The following is a 22384-nucleotide window of genomic DNA, read 5'->3' as shown; positions in this document are numbered from 1 at the left end:
AGGAGGAAGGGGGAAAGGGAGGAGGAAGGGGGAAAGGGAGGAAGAAGGGGGAAGGGAGGAAGAAGGGGGAAGGGAGGAAGAAGGGGGAAGGGAGGAGGTAGGGGGAAAGGAAGGGGGGAGGGAGGAGGATGGGGATAAGGGAGGAGGAAGGGAAGAGGAAGGGGGAAGGGAAGATGAAGGGGGAAGGGAAGAGGAAGGGGGAAGGGAAGAGGAAGGGGGAAGGGAAGAGGAAGGGGGTAGGGAAGAGGAAGGGGGAAGGGAAGAGGAAGGGGGTAGGGAAGAGGAAGGGGGAAGGGAAGAGGAAGGGGGTAGGGAAGAGGAAGGGGGTAGGGAAGAGGAAGGGGGAAGGAAGGGGGAAGGAAGGGGGAAGGGAGTAGGGAAAAGGAAGGGGGAAGGGAGTAGGGAAAAGGAAGGGGGAAGGGAGTAGGGAAAAGGAAGGGGGAAGGGAGTAGGGAAGAGGAAGGGGGAAGGGAAGAGGAAGGGGAAGGGAAATGGAAGGGGGAAGGGAAGAGGAAGGGGGAAGGGAGGAGGAAGGGAAGAGGAAGGGGGAGAGGGAGAAGGAAGGGGAGAGGGAGGAGGAAGGGGGAGAGGGAGGAGGAATGGGGAGAGGGAGGAGGAATGGGAAGAGGGAGGGGGAAGGGGGAGAGGGAAGAGGAAGGAGAGAGAGGGAGGGGGAGAGGGAAGAGGAAGGAGAGAGAGGAAGGAGGAGAGGGAGGATGGAGGAGAGGAGAGGGAGGAAGGAGGAGACGGAGGAAGGAGGAGAGGGAGGAAGGAGGAGAGGGAGGAAGGAGGAGAGGGAGGAAGGAGGAGAGGGAGGAAGGAGGAGAGGGAGGAAGGAGGAGAGGGAGGAAGGAGGAGAGGGAGGAAGGAAAAGAGGGAGGGAGGAAGCAAGCGAGGGAAGGAGGAAGAGAGGGAAGGAGGAAGAGAGGGAAGAGAGGGAAGGAGGAAGGAAGAGAGGGAAGGAGGAAGGAAGAGAGGGAAAGAGGAAGGAAGAGAGAGAGGGAGGAAGGAAGAGGGGGAGGGAGGAAGGAAGAGAGGGAGGGAGGCAGGAAGAGAGGGAGGGAGGAAGGAAGAGAGGGAGGGAGGCAGGAAGAGAGGGAGGGAGGAAGGAAGAGAGGGAGGGAGGAAGGAAGAGAGGGAGGGAGGAAGGAAGAGAGAGGGGGAGGAAGGAAGAGAGGGAGGGAGGGAGGAAGAGAGGGAGGGAGGGAGGAAGAGAGGGAGGAAGAGAGGGAGGGAGGAAGAGAGGGAGGGAGGAAGGAAGAGGGAGGAAGGAAGAGAGGGAAGAGGAAGGAGAGGGAGGTGGATGTGGAAGGGAAGAGGAAGGGGGAGAGGGAGGTGGATGAGGGAGGTGGATGGGGAAGGGATGAGGGAGGTGGATGGGGAAGGGATGAGGGAGGTGGATGGGGAAGGGATGAGGGAGGTGGATGGGGAAGGGATGAGGGAGGTGGATGGGGAAGGGATGAGGGAGGTGGATGGGGAAGGGATGAGGGAGGTGGATGGGGAAGGGATGAGGGAGGTGGATGGGGAAGGGATGAGGGAGGTGGATGGGGAAGGGAAGAGGAAGGGGGAGAGGGAGGTGGATGGGGAAGGGAAGAGGAAGGGGGAGAGGGAGGTGGATGGGGAAGGGAAGAGGAAGGGGGAGAGGGAGGTGGATGGGGAAGGGAAGAGGAAGGGGGAGAGGGAGGTGGATGGGGAAGGGGGAGAGGGAGGTGGATGGGGAAGGGGGAGAGGGAGGTGGATGGGGAAGGGAAGAGGAAGGGTAATGGGTCAGGGATTGGAGATGGTTAAAGAAAATGGAGAAAAATAGGAGATAAGCCAGCTGTTGTTTGCCAACAACACATGCTTGTGGCAGGATCTGAGGAGGGATTAAGGAAGTTAGTGACTGAGGTTGGGAAGGTGTGTGAAAGAAGTTAAAGATAAATGTGGGTAAAAGTAGGGTGAGGAGATGTACAAGGGGAGAATGTGAATCAATTTGGAAGTATTAATGGAGAGAGGCTGAAAGTGAATAGCTTGAGATACTTGGATGCAAATGTGGCAGGAAAGGGAGAAACAGAGGTGGAGATAGAGTGCAGATTGAGAGAAGCAAGTAAATGCATTTGGGAGATTAAAAAAATGTAACGAGAAATAGAAATTTGGGAATGGATGCTAAGAGGCAATTGTATGAAGGAGTGATTATACCAACACCACTATATAAGGCAAAAAGACGGAACCTAAGAGAGGAAGAGTTTGAATATAAGATGAAACGCCTGAGAAGTATGGTAGGGGTTACTAGGTTGGATAGAGTGAGGAATGAGGAATGAGGAGAGGATGAGAGCAGGGGTGAAAAGGGAGTTGTGAGATTGGGTCGATGAAAGAACATTGAGACGGTTTGGACACATGGCAAGAATAAGTGAAGGAAGATTAATAAAAGAAGTGTGGAAGGCAGAGGTGGAAGGAGTGAACATGAGGATGATGGATGGGGTAAAAGGGACATTGGGAAAGAATGGAATGTCTGTTGAGGAAGGAAGGGAGAGGACAGAAGGGGTGAATTGAGAATGTTTGTGTATGGATAATGCTGTGATGCATGGGAGGGGGTGGGGGGTGAGGGAGTATGTGTGAATGATATTTTGACACAGCCCAAAGGAATTTCTCCAGTTTTTTTTTTTTTCTCCATGCAGGGATAGAGAGGGGGCACCAATTAAATGAAGAGGCCTTGCTGTGTCTTGCTCCATTGCTTCTGACCTTGGGCAGTGGGTGAGATACAGGGATGACCAGTCATCCAGGAGGAGCCAAGAGGGAGGGAAGGGGGTGAATGGGAGTGAAGTATGTGGGGATAGAATGGGGAGATTTTATGCATTTATTTTTGGCTACCTCTTTTGTAAGGGGGAAAAAGCCATTGGTATATGTACATATACACTCACACAGATTACTATAGATGAAGTGACTTCTATGTATGGGGAGATGAAACAACTCATTGAAACCCTGATCCATTCAATAATGGAATGTGTGTCCATGGCATGATCTTCACAGAGAGTAAAGGATAGAAGTAAGATCAAGAGAACACAAAGGGCAGAAACCAAACTGGTCCCCACCCTGGTGGATAAACCATACAAAGAAAGACTAAAAGAACTGGGTCTGCCAACTTTGAAAGCTTGAAGAGATATGATTACAGTATTCAGGTCACTATAAGGGATAGACTGCACTGACAGAACAGATCTCATGATTAAGGATGGGAGGGCTTTAAATGGTAATGGGAACAAATAAAGATAGACCCCATGTCTAAAGGATGTAAAGAAATAAAATTTCCATATAGATGCATACTTGGAACAGCTTAGGTGATATAACCGAAGTTAGAACAATACATGAATTAAAATCTAAATATGATAATTGGAAATCAAAGATATAGAGTAAGTTTGAGCTATATATGAATTTGAGGCTAGGTATTAAAAACTGGCGAGTTAGAGATAGGACCCAAGGAGTATTTCTATTTTGTTTATTGAGTGACCGAAAAGATATATTAGAGTAAATTCACTTAGTGGTAACAATTTAAAATGGAGGATGGTGAAGATAGACTAAAACATGGTGAACCAACAAAGAGAAGACTAGATGTAAGCAGGGTTGAACAGCTGTTAAGTGTCACCCCCCCCCCCCAAAAAAAAAAAAAATGGAAATGCCACAGAGGAATCATAGGTATGAAAATAATATTGCATTTTCAGGGTTTGTAACAGAAGGTGGAACACTAGGTAGATGTATAGATTTGGAAAGGAAAACACGGTATAAAAATATTCTAAGAAATCAAGAGATTACAGAACTAATAAATGAAATTAGATCTGAAAGCAGAATGAAGGTCAATGTATAGAGAAATGAACGAATTGAAAAGACAAAATGCTGACACAAACAGGGAGCTTAATGATTTAAAACCGGAATTAAACAGTCAAAAATGAGAACTAAAGAATGAAAAATGAAGATACCAAGAGAAAAGAGGCTTTGAAAATAGAAGTACAGTACTACTTCTCCTTAACGGACTAAAAGGGGGTAACGGTGTCCGTTGATGTGAATAATCCATTGATTTGGAGTGGTTTTTGGGTGGCATAGTGATTGCACGCACTAAACAACAGCACCAAAAACACTGCAAACACAGCTAATTAACGTCCGTTAATGAGAGGTCTCACTGTAAAAGGGCAAATACAAGCAGTGACTGAGAAAGTTGGAGAAAACATAAGACAGATCTTCTAAAAATAAAAAATTAATGGAAAGTGGATCAAGAATTATTTTTTTTAAGAAATTATACAAGTGGAAGAAAATGCAAAAGAAGCAGTTATTAAAGTAATTAAAGAGAAAAAATTGGGTCACAGGTGATAAAAAAGTGTATAGTAGTTTATGGTTGTAAAGAAAAGCACAATGTAGCTAGATACGTACGAGAAAAAGATAAACAGCAAAAGAAATTCTGAAAGATAAAAGAGGAGGGGCAAGAGATGGAAAAGGAAATAGAGGAAGTGCATAGAATGGGACATTTCTATTATGCATTCACAAATGAAAATACATACAATTGGGATGAAGGAAAGGGAGAAAGATCACCCCAATGAAAGAAATAATTGTGACACAGAAAGAAATAAGGGACCAAATGATAAACTTTGATGTCAGAAAATCATATGGCCTGGACGGAATTGCAACTGGATAATAAATAATATATAAATGAAATAATGGACAATATATACAAGAAAACAGATTGCTCATTCAAAGAAGGAAAGGTACCACAAAACTGGAAAAATGCCAATACTGTGCCAATATATAAAGAGGGAGATAAGACCCAACAAACTATTGACCAGTCTCCCTTACAAGCACAAGAGCTAAAATATGTGAAAAAGTCATCAAAAATAGATGGAGTATACATCTAGAAGAAAATATACTAAATCCAAAACAATTTGGTTTTAGACAAGGGAGATCTTGTGCCACAAACCTGATTTGTTTTCATTCAAGGTTAATAGATATAATGCAAAAAAGGGATGGATGGGCAGATTGTGCTTTCCTGGATTTACAAAAGGTGTTTAACCCCTTCCATACGGTGCCGCACACGTAGGCGTCATGAGGAGCAAGTGGATTCGCGACGCTGCCATATCGGCGTCTTGATTATATTTATTGTAGTCGCCCCTGTGTTTTTACATTCTCCCAAATGCGCCCTGAATCCCATTCTCTGTGGTTTTCAAAATTTGCGGGTGAAAGAGAGAACGATCGATATAAGCCGTGACTATATTTTATGATGCGAGTATTATTACGACACGTCATACGGCTGGCATTGGCTGCTACCCGCGAGATTTAAGTCCCGTACTGAAGTGGTTAATAAAGTATCACACAAAAAACTATTAAGAAAAATCAAAACAACTGGAGGTTTAAAAGGAAAATTATTGAAATGAATAGAAGATTTCTTCAATGGGAGAAAAATGAGGGTGGTACTTAAGAGATAAAAACTTGACCTGGGAAGAAATGATAAGTGGAGTCCCCCAAGTTTCAGTATTAGCTCCGATAATGTTTGCTATATGTTTGTGAGAAGAAAGATGGATGTGCTGGCTTTGAGTGAAACTAAAATGAAAGGAAAGGGCAACTGTGAGTTTGGGAGTGTAGCTGGGAGGTACTCAGGAGTGAAGAGGGGATGAGGGAGAGAAGGGGTGGCTATACTAGTAAGTGAAGAGATAAGTAAGCGGATAGTGGATTGGAAGGAGGTTTCACCAAGGTTGATGTGGATGAAGGTGAAGGTGAAGCTGGGAAGGGAGATGTGGGTTTTTTAACACCTTCCATACGGTGCCGTATACGTAGGCGGCATGAGGAGCAAGTGGATACGCAAGGCTACCATATCGGCGTCTTGATTATATTTATTGTAGTTGCCCCTGCATAATGACATACTCTCCAAACTGTCTTCATCACATTTTCTATGGTTATCAAAATTCACGGGTGAGAGAGAGAACGATCGATATAAGTGGTGACTATATTTTATGATGCGAATATTATCACGACACATCGTACATCTGGCAGCTAATGCTGCCCGCGAGATTTTGGCCCGTAATGAAGAGGTTAAGTGCATATGGGCCTGGTAGTGAGAAGAGCACAGAGGAAAGGGAGGCTTTTTGGGTAGATATAAACGAGTGCATAGAGGGATTAGGGAGAAATGTCAATGTAGTTGTATTGGGAGACCTTAATGTTAGGGTAGGAAATGAACCAATAGATGGAGTGATTGGGAAGTATGGAGTTCCAGGTAAAAATCGTAGTGGAGAATTGATGGTGGAGATGTGTCTTGAGAGTTGATGATAGCAAATACAGTGTTTAGGAAGAGAGTCAAGCATAAGTACACATGGGAGAGGATGGTGGATGGAAGGGTGGCAGATAGAGAGTTAATGGACTATATAGTGGTGACCAGGGGTATGGTTGGAAGTTAAGGATGTACATGTTCTATGGGGAAAGAGTGGGGGAATATCTGATCATTATCTGGTGGAAGGTAAATTGAGAGTGGAGAATAGGTGGAGAAAGAGGAAAAGGGGAGAAGGTAGGGAGGTACTTAGAGTGAACGGCTTAAATGAGAGAAAAAAGGAGAATTGAGTATAAGAAGCCAAAAGAGGAGTGAGAGGGAGTAAAGGATAGAGTAGAACTAGGAGTGAAGGAGGAATGGGGATGGTTCAAGGAGGGAGTGCAAAGGTGTGCAAAGAGGGTGTGTGGAACAAGGAGGGCAGGAGGAAATAGAAGGAAGGGTAGTGAGTGGTGGGATGAGGAAACAAAGGGGTGTAGAAGAGAAGAAGCTTGTGTTAGGATTAGGATTAGAAATGGAAAGAGTGAATGGTTTGAGGTAAAGGTGGGACTTCATCAGGGATGTGTTATGTCGCCCTGGCTGTACAATCTTTACATGGATGGGGTGGTGCAAGAGGTGAATGCAAGGGTAGTGGGTCAGGGGTAGAAGATGATTAAAGAAAGTGGAGAAAAGTGGGAGGCAAGCCAGTTGTTGTTTGCTGACAACACTGTGCTTGTAGCAGGATCAGAGGAGGGATTGAGGAAGTTATTGACACAGTTTGAGAAGGTGTGTGAAAGAAGGAAGCTGAAGATAAATGTGCGTAAAAGTAAGGTGATGAGATGTACAAGGGGAGTGTGTGACAGTAGGCTGGAAGTGAGCATTAAGGGTGAAAGACTGGAAGTGGATAGTTTTAGATATTTGGGTGCAAATGTGACAGGAAAGGGAGGAGTGGGGGGGGAGGTAGAATGTAGATTGAGAGGAGCGAGTAAATGCCTTGGTGGATTAAAAAGTGTAATGAGAAATAGACATCTGGGAATGGATGCTAAGAGGAGGTTATATGAAGGAGTGATTGTGCCAACAGCATTGTACAGGGCAGAAACATGGAACATGAGAGAGGAAGAGAGAAGCAGTTTGAATGTGTTTGAGATGAAATGTCTGAGAAGTATGATGGGGGTTACTAGGCTAGATAGAGTGAGGAATGAGGAGGTAAGGAGGAGAACAGGGGTGGAAAGGGAGCTAGGCTTGATGAAAGAGTATTAGGATGGTTTGGACACATGGAAAGAATGAGTGAAGAAAGATTAGTAAAAGAAGTGTGGAAGGCAGAGGTGGAAGGAGTGAATATGAGGGGGTGTCCTAGGATGAGATGGATGGATGGGGTGAAAGGGCATTACAAAAGAGAGGAATGTCTGTGGAGGAAGGAGAGGACAGAAAATAGGGGTGAATGGAGAGGAATTGTGTATAGATGATGCTGTGATGCATGAGGGGGAGTGGGTAGGGGATGGGGGGGTGAGGAAGTATGTATAAGAAAAAATTTGATGCAGCCCAAAGAGATTTCTCCCCGTCTTCTCCTTTTCTGCATGGGGGGACGGAGAGGGGGGGGTCGCCAAATTTATGAAGCGGCCTTGCTGTGGATGTGCTGTGTCTTGCAACACTACTTCTGACCCAGGGCAGTGGACAGGATGCAGGGATGACCAGTCATCCAAGAGGTGCCAAGATAAGAGGGAGGGAGGAGGGTGGAGGGGAGTGGAATATATAGGAAATGGAATGGATGGGAGTGGTTTCTATGCCTTTTTCTTTTTGGCTACCCCCGTGTAGGGGGAAAAAGCCTTTGGTATATGTATGTATATATATAAATGACATGGATGAAAGTGTAGAATGTTATATGACCTTTTGTAGACAATGCAAAACTACTAAAGAAAGTACAGGAAAAAACTGAATCACTACGAAGAGACCTCGACAAAGTCTGGGAATGGAGCCAAAAGTGGGAGGTGAACTTCAACATCAAGAAATGTAGTATAATAGAGTTTGGAAAAAGTAAAAAAAGAATATTAGGACAATACAAAATTGGTACAAAGTATAGAAAGTTAGCTCGGAAAAGACCTGGGAGTAATTATTAACAAAGACATATCACTAGACAAGCATATAAAAATAGTGGGAGAAACCTACAAATTACTAAGATCAATAAAGGTCTCTTTTAATTACCTGGATGAAGTAATGGTAAAAAAAATATTAGTAACACCGATACGACCAAGATTGGAGTATGCTGCGACACTATGGACACCCAGCACAAAAAAGAAAATTAAAAAATTAGAAAGAATCCAAAGATGGCACAAACACTTTCAAAATTTACAAAGATTGTCTAAACTGGAACTACCAACCCTGGAAAAAGCAGAGAAAGAGGAGATCTATTGGCCATTTACAGAATCATGAAAGGCATGGAAGTCCTTGATAGAGAAGACTTATTAAAGTGGGATAAAGAAAAACAAGACATGAAAAGAAACTTGAAAAGGATAGTTATAGAAGATATATGAAAAAAAAAATTCCAGAGTGGATGTCTGGAACATACATATACCAAGATTTTTTTCCCCCTTACAAGGGAGGTAGCCAAAAGGGAAAAGGCATAAAATCATTCCCACCCATTCCATCCCTGAACACACTCCATGCCCCTCCACCCTCCCTCTTATCTTAGCACCTCCTGGATGATGGGTCATCCCTGCACCTTGTCCACTGCCCTGGGTCAGAAGCAGTGTCGCAAGACACAGCACATCCACAGCAAGGCCGCTTCATTAAATTGGCGACACCCCCTCTCCGTCCCCCCAGGCATAAAATGAGAAGACAGGGAGAAATCCCTTCGGGCTGCGTCAAAATTTTGCTCACAAATTGGAACAAATTGGAAGAAACAATAGTGTGCAAAAAACATACAAGAATTTAAGAACAGATTAGATGCTGAGAGATACAAAGATGGGTCACTACGAGCATAGCTCCCCTTCCTATATAATACAACTAGGTAAATAAATACATACAAATATTATAAGAGGCTGGTAGATAAGGTAGACAGGTAAGGTAGATAGAGGGGTAGGTACCTTGAATTTAATTTTTAATCAGACAAGAAACAATAGTCTCAAACTGTCCGGAAATAGATTCAATTTGGAAGTGGGTAGAAACAACTTTGCCAACCGTGTAGTTAATAAATGGAATAAACTTCCCACAGAGGCAGTGCAATGTAGTTCAGTTTGAAGCTTTAAGAATCATTTAGATAAACACCTAAGCAAGATGCTGTAATGATTCTCATTTATTTTATATCATTTGTCTGTTTGATTCATTTATTATTAGTTATCTGTCAATTTATTATTTTCTATCTACCTGTTTATTATTCAACTATACTTATGCATTTATGTATTTTATTTGTTATTTACATTATTAGTTTTTATTTATTCATTTATTATTACTATGATTTTTTTTTTTGCATCCGACCTAGATATGGACCAAAAGGTCTCCTGTCAGCATGCTCCGCCTTTGTAATTCTTTGTAATCTTTTGTAATGTAGAGGATGTTTGTTAAACAATAAGCCACAATGTAGTTGCATAATCTCGCTCCCCGTCTAAAGTTTATAAACTGCTAGGAACAGGTTTTAATGCTGATATAACAATATGTAAACTAAGCCATTCCTGCATCGATATCGAGATTGCTTATGTAAGCAGTATTGCTTAAGACATTGTAACAGTCCTTCTGATTGGAGAAGAGTGGAGAAAAATTTATTGGTACATGGGAGAAAAGTCACGCCCTTGTGGGAGGCACTTATTTGTAACAGTAAGATCATTGGATTAATGAAGTCGTGATGTCGGTTCAGAGGTAGCTTAGTGAGTGGATTCAGGATCCCCGGCAGGAGTCCCTTAGTGTAAATTGACAAGCCAAGTGTAATATTATTTGGAAAGAAAAGAAGAAAATTATACCTGTTTAATTCACCCCATCGAGAAACATTACTTTCTACAGAATGATATGGTGAAAGACAAAGTGATGGAAAGAAATTTAGAAGTGAAAACAAATGCAAAACCATAGAAGGGAACAGTAAACAGAATTAAACCAGTAATTACAGAGAGAAGGGGGGGGATGAAACATATATATATATATATATTGTAGGGAATGTGTAATTTGACTGTTTTGTCAGCATTATAAATGTTGCACATTTAATTTGCGAGTCAAACTATGTACACATTTAATTTTTTCTGTAACTTTTAACAGTCCTACTAATAAAACATCTATGTTGAAGCTCATCTTACCTCTGTTTCTACAGTTGCTTCACTCTCATCTTCAGATGCCCGAGACAAAGAAAACGAAGCTAATAAGAGCCCAAGTAACAACCACCGCCACTCCATCTTCACCTTGAAGAAAGAAAATCACTGTTAGAATGTTAAATGTAGTTATTCATTCTCCCCCTCTTAAATTACACAGATATAATAGACAGCAAATGCCAACTTGATGAGGCATCTCTAGTTCTTTGGTCCAAAGTGCCTCTGGAGAATCATGGAATATTGCTGGAAAGACTGAATCAAACTGGAGACTACTATGAGACTTGGTCTATGTCAGCTACCAGCATAATTAGTAAATATCAATTCCAGCTACATGGGTATGTGGCATGTTTCCCTGATGTTGATCCTACTCACAGGTTCTCTCCACAAGAGGCAACTCTTGATGGAGATGAAGGGTACACCCACAGAATTCATGGTTGGGGGAGGTTGATCAAACTTGTCGAGTTGTTTGGAGAGGGAAGGGTGGGTGCATGGGAGTTTGCTCAAGTATATCATAGGAGCTGGCCCCAGCATGTAAGTGAAGCAACACACTCCCTGGCAATTGATGATGATGATACTTAAGAGCGATTTTTTTTTTCTTTTCTTTTTTTTAAGAGAATGGAGTCGTTGTTGTTGTCATTCCCTAGACTGTCTGTCCGAGCAGTTCCGTCTCCCCAAGGAATGCTACAGCCGAAACTGGGTTTTCCCACAAATCTTTTATAGTGTGTATGTTGTGTTGTTTGCGTGCATGATTGTGTATAATGCAGTCTTCCATCATGTGTTGTAGGGTATGGGGTGAAGTGTTACATCCTGGGCAGCTGTTCACAATGCAGTCATCCAGCCTCTTCTGGTAGCTTAGAAGTGCTGGGTGGTGGCCGCACCGCAGTCTGGCCAGGTGGACTCTGTCCTTTCGTGGGAGAGAGGATCCAGAAGGATGGATATCAAGGGGTCTGGCATGCAGCAGTGTGTTGTCTTTCAGTGTGTTAATGGAGCGGTGAATGATATGATTATGAATATGTTTCCAGAGGCTGGTATTTGGTGGTTGTGGAGGAAGAGAAGAGTATCTGTGTGAGATACAGGTCTTTGGGTGTTGTTTTAATGTTTCTTGGTGTGTGTGGGTGTTCTGCTATGTAGTGTAGCGGGTGTGATGTGTTTGTGGTGGCTGCAGGGTTGCGGAGTCGGATGGTATAAGGTCCGACTTTGACTCCAACTCCTAGAATTCCTAGGATGCCGACTCAGACTCCTTTGATTCCTCCAACTCCGACTCCTCAACTCCTTGACCCCTATGTGGAAATTATTCTGCAGATCTATACACCAGCCTCCCACACCTATTCAGCAAGCATTTTACAAATATAATTCATGTATATTATTTTTTACGTGAAACATTCACTTGTATGATAAATATACTCACATATACACTCACCCAGCTTTATATATATGCACACAAGCACGTGTATTCGTATAAACATATATTAAATATATATTGGTATTATTTATGCTCATGATCATCAACCAGCTTATGAGCACTTTCAAATCTGTCATGGCAGAGTTGCCACTTCAAGCTATATATTTTCTTTTTCATTTGTGCCCCCCCCCCTCCAAAAAAAAAAAAAAAAAAGTTCATCTGTTATTTCATTTGTCCATTCTCATAAACCTTCTATCACAATATTAGGGAAAAATGTGACAAATCATGATGAGGAAAGGTTAATGGAGGATGCCCTACCTAGTGCTTACTGCAGAATTAATTTCACCATGTTATCATAAAAACCAGGAATCAGTTCAGGAAAGAGAGACGATCTTCCCCTGTGCACACTGTTCATAGCTGCTATTGTTCCTCCCCTTTTCAGTCATCACCAAATGCTGTGACATATGCTCTAATATCATTCCTATCTAGCCTCTGAGACTGGTCAAAGTTTATCTCAGGGCATTATCCCAGCATAACATAGCTCCTACAAAACAGTAAACCACACAAAAACACTTCCATTGACTTTTACATACACGAAGACGTATGTGCATTGTGCATACGTAGTAGATATTTACTATTGTCTACACTGTCATGTACGTGTGTACATGATGGAGTTTTAGATGTTAACATAATTTGTGTATTTTTTTTTTTTTTTATTGATGGATTGTTTTTTGTTTCCATCTGGAGACACACACTCACTATTCCCTCCAAAAATAAAAGCAAAACCATACAAAAACTGCTAAATTGTGCAACTGGTAAAACCAAACAGGGAAACCATGTTAAAAAAATAATTTTATTGGACTAGGAGTCAGAGTCAGATAAAAAATTCTGACTCCGACTCCGAGTCCCAGCTAACCTCCGACTCTCTCCAACTCCAAAAACCTGGTTCCTTGGCACATAGCCAAATTGGATCCATGATTGCTTGGAAGCAAGGATCCAAAAACTTCCATGGCCAAGCTAGTCACCTGATACTTGATAGGACACTTCAAAAGAAATAAGAAACCATCATCAAAAGCAAATCTTTAGAAATTATTTGAATCACAGGAACAAAATTCTACAGGTCTCTGTGGATCAAATCAGTCCCAGTCATTATAAAGCATCTCTTGAACATGATCTTCATGCAAAACTTCTTAAAGGTATAGACTACTTGTTGGTCCATGAGATGGATAAGGGATATGGTATTTGGGAGTGGGAGTGTAGGAACTTTTTGATAATCAGGTTCTACCAACAAATCTTCTAAACTTGGAGGATGGGCAGGGGCATTATCCATCACAAGAGGAGCCTTGAGGGGAAGACCCAGCTTTTCAAAGTACAACTTCACTTGAAGGGCAAACACATGTGGGCCACTCAAAAAAGAATAACCTCATAACCTGTGCCTTTGGATTTGAGCATCACAACACATTCAAGTCCGTTATTCGGACATTTCTCTTGAACACCTAAAGATTTTTCTAAGTGGTAGACCAGTAATGACAACTTTACAGTCGCCACTTGCATTGGCACACAGAAACAAGGTCAGGCAATCCTTCATGGGTTCATGCCCTAGGGCAGCTTTCTTCTCTTTCATAATGTGCATCCCTTCAGGCATCTTCTTACAGAAGATTCGTGTCATGTCACAATTAAAAATGTGCTATAAAATGAAGCTATCCTCTGTAATGTACTCACTGAACTTGTGTATGAATTCCTCTGCTGCTGCCATATTAGAACTAGCTGCCTCCCCACGCCTTTCAACACTGGATACCAGTTCACCTCTTGAAATTTTTTAACCAGCCTCTACTGGCACTATACTCCCCTGTGAGGTTACTAAATGGTGTGGTCTTCACTAAATTGGCATGGAGACACTTCACCTTCTAACAGATTTATATATAAGAATAAAGGAGACTGCAAGAGACCATAAGGTCTACACCAGGTAGTTGCAGGCCCATTACCACCTATCATCCCCATCCATAAAATTTTCCTTCTCTTAAAACAATATCACCAATATTATTTACCCAGATTAGGAATTTTCCTATCTCCATAGCCTGGGAACACATGCATGATAAATAACTAATACCTTTGGTCACTTCTACAGATTCATACTGATCTTTATTCTTAACCATTTCAGTATGACTAAAATTCTCGGGCACAACATTGGCTACCAAACGTATGATTCATCACACTACTTGCATTATAAAATAAAAATCACTGCTGTTCACAGTTCACAGAATCTGGGGATAACTCATGTACTACTGCAAAAATATATATATGATCCAGATGCCAATACCGGCATCCTTGTGTACCTATTCGCACCTCATGATATTTACGTGGATGTCATCGTACCGAAGTGGTTAACCCATTCAACTCCGATGACAAGATGTCGTCATTTGGTCAAATAAAACAAAATTATAAAACACCAAAATGTTTGATCCAACACCAGAAAAATATGACGTCAGTCCTCCTCGCTTCGCTCGCTTGCGAGCGAAGCGAGGAGGACTGACGTCATATTTTTCTGGTGTTGGATCAAACATTTTGGTGTTTTATAATTTTTTGTTTTATTTGACCAAATGACAAGACATCTTGTCATCGGAGTTGAATGGGTTAAGAATTGCAAAAAACAAAGGGCTACAGCATATTATAGAACGATGCGAGATCAGCTACACATATACCACTCTTATGCTTTGCTATCAACTATTTTAATTTCAATAGAAGCCCTATTATTTTTTTCTCTTGGGCTTATCATTAACATCTTTTTATTGGAAAAAAATAAGCAGGAGCACTTCAATCACTTGTCCATCTGAATGTTTTCACAGTGGGAAGTGAAGAATGTGGCAAGCTGTGTTGGTGGGCAAACACTCAAACAAGTATAACAGTATTATACCTTGTACATCTTGGGTATTCCAGTGATGGAAAATTGACAGATATTGAGCATGATTTCTATTTTTCTTAAATTTTTAGTTTGAGTAATGGGGTCACCACTGTATATACATGTGTATGTGTGTGTATGTATACATGTCTATATCTACTAAATCTGGTTTTCTGCTCCCCTTGCTTTTCTCCAATAAGTTACACTACTTTGTGAAGACTGAATGGAAACCATTCATTAACTCTGCCTGAGCTGAGGCCTCTTCAAAATGTGCATGCATTTACCTGATTGCATTTTACCAAACTGCATTATACAGGAAAGGAGCAATGCTTGTTGGCTCCTGTCCTCTTTTTTAATTTTCTAACATACCTAGACTCAAATTTCAGTACAGTTCCAACTTAATCTATATCTTCCATTCTTAACTATCATATTCAGATTTGAACTTGTGTATTGTTTGAACTTGGGCTATATCACCTTTAAGCTATACCACATATTTATAAATCTATATGGAAAACTATTTCTTCACATCATTTCAACATGTATTTACCTAGTTGTATTTTGCGGGAAGGGGAGCTATGCTCGAGTTGTCCCGCCATTGTATCTCTCAGTGTCTAGTTTGCTTTTAAACTCGTGAATGGTTTTTGCGCTTACTATTTCATTATCCAGTTTGTTCCAAGTGTCTAAAACTCTATGTGGAAAACTGTTTTTCTTCAGTTCTCTTCTATAGCTATGTTTTCTTAATTTCCTTCCATGTCCTCTTGTCCCAGTTTAGTAATTCTTCTCTATCAAGTATCTCTGTGCCTTTCATGATTCTGTAGATGGTCAGTAGGTCTCCTCTCTCTCTTCTTTCCTCCAGTGTCGGTAACTCCAGTTTAGCCAATCTCTCCTCGTATGATAGGTTTGCAAGTGCAGGTGCCATTTTTGTAGCTGCTCTTTGGATTCTTTCTATTTTCTTTATGTTCTTTTTGGTACTGGGGGACCACAATGTCGCTGCATACTCTAGTCTAGGCCTTATCAATGTAACCAATATTTTTTTTATCATGTCTTCGTCCAGGTAAGCAAAAGCCACTTTTATTGATCTTAGCAAGTTGTAAGTCTCCCCGACAATTTTGTTAATCTGTGTATCATAGGACAAGTCGTTTGTGATAACTCCCAAGTCTTTTTCGGATCCTACTTTCTTTACTTCCTTGGTTTCAATTGTATATTTTCTTGATATTCTGTTTTTGCTTTTTCCAAACTCCATTATGCTACACTTCTTAGTATTAAAATCCACTTCCCATTTCTGACTCCAGTTCCATACCCTATTCAGATCTTCTTGCAGTGCTTCACAGTCCTTATCAGTTTCTACTTTCCTTAACAGTTTGGCATCATCAGCAAAGAAGCTCATGTAACAGTTCACGCCCTCGTCCATATCATTCATATAGATAGCAAACATTATTGGAGCCAGTACAGATCCTTGCGGTACTCCACTGATCACCTCTTTCCAATCTGAATATTTTTCTCTGAGTACTACTCTCATCTTTCTTTCAGTCAGGAAGTCCTCCATCCATTTTAGTTGGTTCCCTCGTATTCCTCCTATGTGTTCCAGTTTTTTTAGTAGTTTTCTGTGTGGTACTTTGTCAAATGCTTTTTGCAAGTCTAGGAATGCACAATCAGCCCATCCGTTTCTTTTTTGCACTATGTCTATTAGCCTTGAGTAGAAGCATATCAAGTTTGTGGTGCATGATCTACCTTGTCTGAACCCGAATTGTCTTGGGTTTAATATGTTATCTTCCAGGTGTTTTACCCATCTATTCTTGATGATTTTCTCACAAATTTTGGCTATAGTGCTTGTTAGTGATACTGGTCTATAGTTGGTGGTTCTTCCTTGTTTCCTCCTTTATATATTGGTACAATGTTAGCATTTTTCCAGTCATTAGGTATCTTTCCTTCCTTGAGTGAGTTATTTATTATGATGTGTATTTTGTCCGTTAGCTCTTCTTTGCATTCTTTTAGAATCCAATTTGCAATTCCATCCGGGCCATGTGATTTTCTGACGTCCAATTTTGATAGATGTTCTGATATTTCTTTTTGTGATGTTGTAAATTCACTCATGTGGGGAGAATGTTTGTTATTATCTACGTCCCAATTTTGTATTTTCTCTCTGGTGAAGACAGATTTAAAGTGGTTGTTCATGATTTCAGCCATCTCTAAATCTTCTGTGTATTCTATATTTCCTTGGCATAGTTTCACTAGTTCCTGTTTGGTTTTAAGTTTACCATTTACATACCGGTAGAATAGCTTGGGCTGATCTTTGCATTTATCTATAATATCCTTCTCATGGTTCCTTTTCTCCTCTCTTCTCACATTAACATACTCATTTCTATAGTTTATATAAATTTGCCATTTGCTTTGTTTTTTGTCTTTTCTCCACCTTTTCCAAGCTTTGTCCCTTCTGTCTTTTGCCTCACTGCATCTTTTGTTGAACCAACATTTAATGTACTCTCTCGCTTTTGTCTTGGTACATGCCTGTTTACCCCCTCATTGTAATTATCCAACAGTATGTTCCATTTCTCTTCCACTGTTGTCTCTTCCATATAGAATTTTTCCCAGTTTGCATTCTGGAAGAACGTCTTTAGTCTTGCAAAGTCTGTTTTGTTGTACATCAATCTTCCTTTCCTATGCTTTTCGCTCCTCTTCATCTCTATTTCTTCCTTTAGTACAGTTTCAATGAGTACATGGTCACTCTTTCCAATTGGTGTCTTGTAGTGGACTTTGTCCACTATTTCAGGTTCCGTTGTAAATATTAAATCTAGTTTTGATGGCTCTTCATTGTTTCTGTATCTTGTGATTTCACTGACCCACTGGGTCATTGTGTACTCCATGGTCATGTCTAGCAGTACATTGCCCCACACGTCACACGTGGTTGAAAGGATGTGAAAATGTGTATTTACCTCACACACACACTTCCGAGCTGTCAACACCTATCAACTAGAGCTCTGAAGGCTGCCGAATCAGATGAAAATTCTCAAAAGTGCAAGGAAAAAAAAGGCCTGGTTTGTATTGAATGGGAGGGGGAGCACTTGTGGTTACCCAAAATGTTTTCTCTGCAGTGTTCAATTGATTTCACAAGAGAAAATGCAAGAAAATATAGCCAAAATGTCGACTCAAAAGCAGTCTTTTGGAGGAGCTACACTGAAATTGAATGTAAACAGAGGCCTCGAAATGTCAAGGATGTTCCGACCTTATAATGAAGACACTTTCTGGTTTTGGTAAATACGAAAGAAGAAATTAGAGTCGAATCTTAGACATGAAAAGGGACATGAGTAATAATAGAAAATTATGGGAGAATGAATTCATAGAACTAAGGAAATTGTAGAGTTAGTGAAAGGCCTATTCCAAATTAACAATGTGATATCTGAAATGAAAGAGAGGTTAAATGTGAAAATGAAAAGATGAAAGTCAATGATATTACCAATACAGGAGTCCCTCAAATATTGTGGATTTGAATAACACAGATTCAATCATATTCAGATTTTATTTGAATAACACGGATTCAATCATACGCAGATTTTATTTCAAAACCATCTCAAATGTAGAGAACCATTTTAAAATTCGCGCTGAGTTGGGCACGCATACGTGGCAACATCGCAAACATTTGTGGTGACTGCTTTCTATTTTACCATATACAGTCGATCCTCACATAATGCGGTCATTATGTACACTGGGAACTGCTCAAACAAGGGTGTTGGGCAAGGGGATAGCCGTGGGTGGCTGCCTGCGGTTACGTGGCTGCCTGCGGTTACGTGTCAACCTCCGGGTACTGATACAGGAGGGAGGGAGGGGAGAAGGGGAGTAGGGGGTGGTAGGGGGGTAGCCAACAAGCTTTAGCTTGTCGCTTCCACCACCTGTGCCATGCTATCATGAAATTTTACCACCCTAACCTGTTGAAGTGTAATGTTTCTTTTGTTTGGAACACAACTAATAAGTCTGATAATGACTGCTCTTGTTGTGTCTTAATTTCTCTTATGAGGTTCTTGTTGTTACTGGTGGTGGTGGTTTGGGAGATCAAAAACAGACATATACACGCTTACACACATGTAGACACACACACGTAGACACGTGTTAGACAACCAGTGTATGTTGTGAATGCGCGTGCATGTACACACAAATACGAACACAGACACATGCACGTACATGCTTACTTGTACATGTGAACACAGACACATACACGCACATACATACGCCACATACACACACATATACATATGCCACATACACACACACACACACGTGTATACGCCACATACACACACATGTATATACGTCACATACACATATACGCCACATACACACACATGTATATACGCACAAACACATACATATGCCACAAACGCCACATACATACACCACATACGTGCGCACGCACACACACACATTACAACAATATATGGGTGCGTGTGTCATAAGAAGTTGCTTAAGAAATTAGAAACTGAAGGAGGAATACAGGGCAAACTGCTTAAATGGATGGAAGACTTCTTGCAAGAAAGAAAAATGAGAGTAGTGATAAGAGACAAACACTGAAAATGGGATGACATAATAAGCAGTGTTCCACAAGGAACAGTTCTGGCCCCAATAATGTTTGCTATATATATTAATGATATGGATGAAGAAATTGAAAGTTATATGAGCTTCTTTGCAGATGATGCAAAATTATTACAAAGGATTACAAAGGCGGAGCATGCCGACAGGAGACCTTTTGATTCATATCTAGGTCGGATAAAAAAAAAAAAAAAAAAAAAAAAAAAAAAAATCATATTAATAATAAGTTAAAACTATAATAATGTAAAAATAACAAATAAAATACATAAATAAATGCATAGGTATAGTTGAATAACAAACAAAAAGGTAAATAGTAAATGATTATAAATTGACATATAACAAATAATAAATGAAAATCAGACAGACAAATTATAACAAAACAAAAACAAATAATACAACATAAATTATAATCATTACAGCATCTTACTTAGGTATTTATCTAAATGATTCTTAAAGCTTCGAACTGAACTACATTGCACTACCTGTGCAGGAAGTTTATTCCATTCATTAACTACACGGTTGGCAAAGTTGTTTCTACCTACTTCCAAATTGAATCTATTTCCGGACAGTTTGAGACCATTGTTTCTTGTCTGATTCTCATTCAATGTGAAAATTTGGTCACTTTTGATGTTGTCAATTCCCTTTAAAATCTTAAAGACCTGTATCAAGTCACCTCTGAGTCTACGCTTTTTTAGGAAAAACAGATTCATGTGCTTAAGTCAATTTTCGTATGATTTATTTTTGATATTTGGAATCAGTTTTGTGGCTCGCCATTGTACTTTTTCCAGTCTGTCAATGTCTTTAATGAGATTCGGTGACCATACGGAAACAGCATATTCCAAATGTGGACGAACTAACGATTTATATAGCTTGTTAATGAGTGATGGACTTTTGAAATCAAAAGATCGCGCAATCAATCCCAGAATCTTATTTGCTTTCTCAGAGGCTGAAATACACTGCTTGGATGATTTGAGGTCGTTACTGATAATTACGCAGAGATCTTTTTCACTATCCACTTTTGTTAACGAATTTCCAAATAACTTGTAATCGTACTTACTGTTATTTTTACCTATGTGCATTACCTTGCATTTACTTGTGTTAAATTTCATTAGCCACTTTTCAGACCATTGCTGTAATTTATCTAAATCTTCTTGAATATCTAATTGGTTTGAGTGATCATTTGCCACTCCGCACAGTTTTGTATCATCAGCAAATTTGGAAACAGTAGATTTTAGTCCATGGTCTATATCATTTATATATACTATGAATAGAAGTGGGCCAAGAACGGAACCCTGAGGAACTCCACTTGCAACACTTTTCCATCCAGAAGTTTTTCCATTTAAAACAACTCTCTGTTTTCGACCTTTCAACCAATTACTAGTCCAACCTAATAGGCTACCACTTATTCCATGCAAAGCTAATTTAGTAAGTAGTCTTTCGTGTGGGACGGTATCAAAAGCTTTTGCAAAGTCTAGATATATTAAATCTATATTGTTTCTTTTGTCATAATTAGAGATAACTGTGTTGTAGAATTCGAGTAAGTTAGTCACGCAAGAACGTTTCCGTCTGAAACCATGCTGGCTATCATTTATCAAATGGTTACTTTCTAAATGATATTCGATATCATCTCTGATGATAGTTTCCATTATTTTTCCTACGATCGAAGTCAAACTTATAGGCCTATAGTTATTTGGTTTCTTTTTGTCACCTTTTTTGAATATGGGAGTAACGTTAGCTAGCTTCCATTCTCTTGGGACATCTCCGGATATGATGGATTTCTTGAAAATAATTTCTAATGGAACAACAATCTCATTTTTCATTTCCTTTAAGATTCTTGGATGCCAACCGTCAGGCCCTGGTGTTTTATTAACTTTGAGTTTGTCTATACACCTTTTAATTTTTTCTTTTGTTATATTTACCGTAGTAAGTTTACCCCAGACTTTTCACAGGTTTCAGTTTGGAATTCACTTTGAGGTGTTTCGTTTACGAATACCGAGCTAAAATAATTGTTTAAGATATTACACATTCCTTCATTTGAATATTCAAGTTGACCGTCAGCAGATAATAGTGGACCAATGTGATTCCTAACAACCTTTTTATCTCTAATGTAACTATAGAATTCTTTGGGATTCTCTTTGGATTTATCAGCGATGTTCATTTCGTATTGTCGTTTTCTTTTTCTTATTGTCTTTTTTAAATCTCTCTGTATTGATACATAACTTTCATAGTCATTAGATGCACCCGAGCACTTATATTTCTTATAAGCCTGTCTCTTTTTAGCAACACTTTTTTCAGTTTCTTTGTCGAGCCACTTTGGGCGAGCCTGATTTGGGGGACGTCTGTCCTTAAAAGGAATGTAAGTTTGAATCATCTTAGTGAGCGTATTTTGAAATATTTCCCACATCTGATCTACAGGCCTTTCGTTTAATTTTGCCTCCCAATCTGTAAGCTGGAGCTCCTGACGTAGTTCTATGAACTGAGCTATACTGAAATCGAGTATTTTAGAAGCACAAGTATCTATTCTAAAATTGTTTAGGAGTTTGAATCTGACTAAATTGTGATCGCTATTTGCAACAGATTCACCGACTTCTACATCAGTTACCATGCTTTCGCGGCTAGTGATCAATAAATCGAGCAAGTTTCCATATCTTGTGGGCTCTTTTACATGCTGAATTAAGTAATTGTCACCAAGAAAATCAATCAAGCGACTACCTATATGGCCATGTTCAAGGGTCATCCAATCAATGTCAGTAAAATTGAGATCACCCATTATCAATAAATCCCGGTTGCAGAAACTAGACAGTTCTTGAAATAACAGTTTGTCGTCTGCTAATGATAATGTCTTTGGCCTATATATTACACCTATATTCATTTTTTGTCCATTTGTTAGGGTTAACTCAACCCACAAACTGTCATATGCATCCTGTTTCACTATTAAAAAAAGTGAACACGGA

At 40.3% G+C, this 22384-nt stretch overlaps 1 protein-coding gene across 6 annotated transcripts in view; it reads right to left on the bottom strand.

Moving 5' to 3' along the window:
- Window positions 1–22384, bottom strand: part of LOC143033492 (calnexin-like) — a 179658-nt gene that overhangs the window by 127012 nt on the left and 30262 nt on the right. For all 6 annotated transcript variants that reach the window (XM_076198996.1, XM_076198994.1, XM_076198995.1 and 3 more), the window contains exon 2: window positions 10537–10638. In XM_076198996.1, the coding sequence (XP_076055111.1) occupies window positions 10537–10632 (96 nt within the window). In that variant the 5' untranslated portion in view covers window positions 10633–10638. The remainder of the gene's footprint in view (window positions 1–10536; window positions 10639–22384) is intronic.

Source organism: Oratosquilla oratoria, chromosome 15, assembly GCF_046742065.1.
Source record: "Oratosquilla oratoria isolate Oo_2021 chromosome 15, ASM4674206v1, whole genome shotgun sequence".
Classification (NCBI taxonomy): domain Eukaryota; kingdom Metazoa; phylum Arthropoda; class Malacostraca; order Stomatopoda; family Squillidae; genus Oratosquilla; species Oratosquilla oratoria.
Note: the sequence above shows the minus strand (reverse complement) of the source record. Positions and strands in the feature narration are given on the sequence as shown.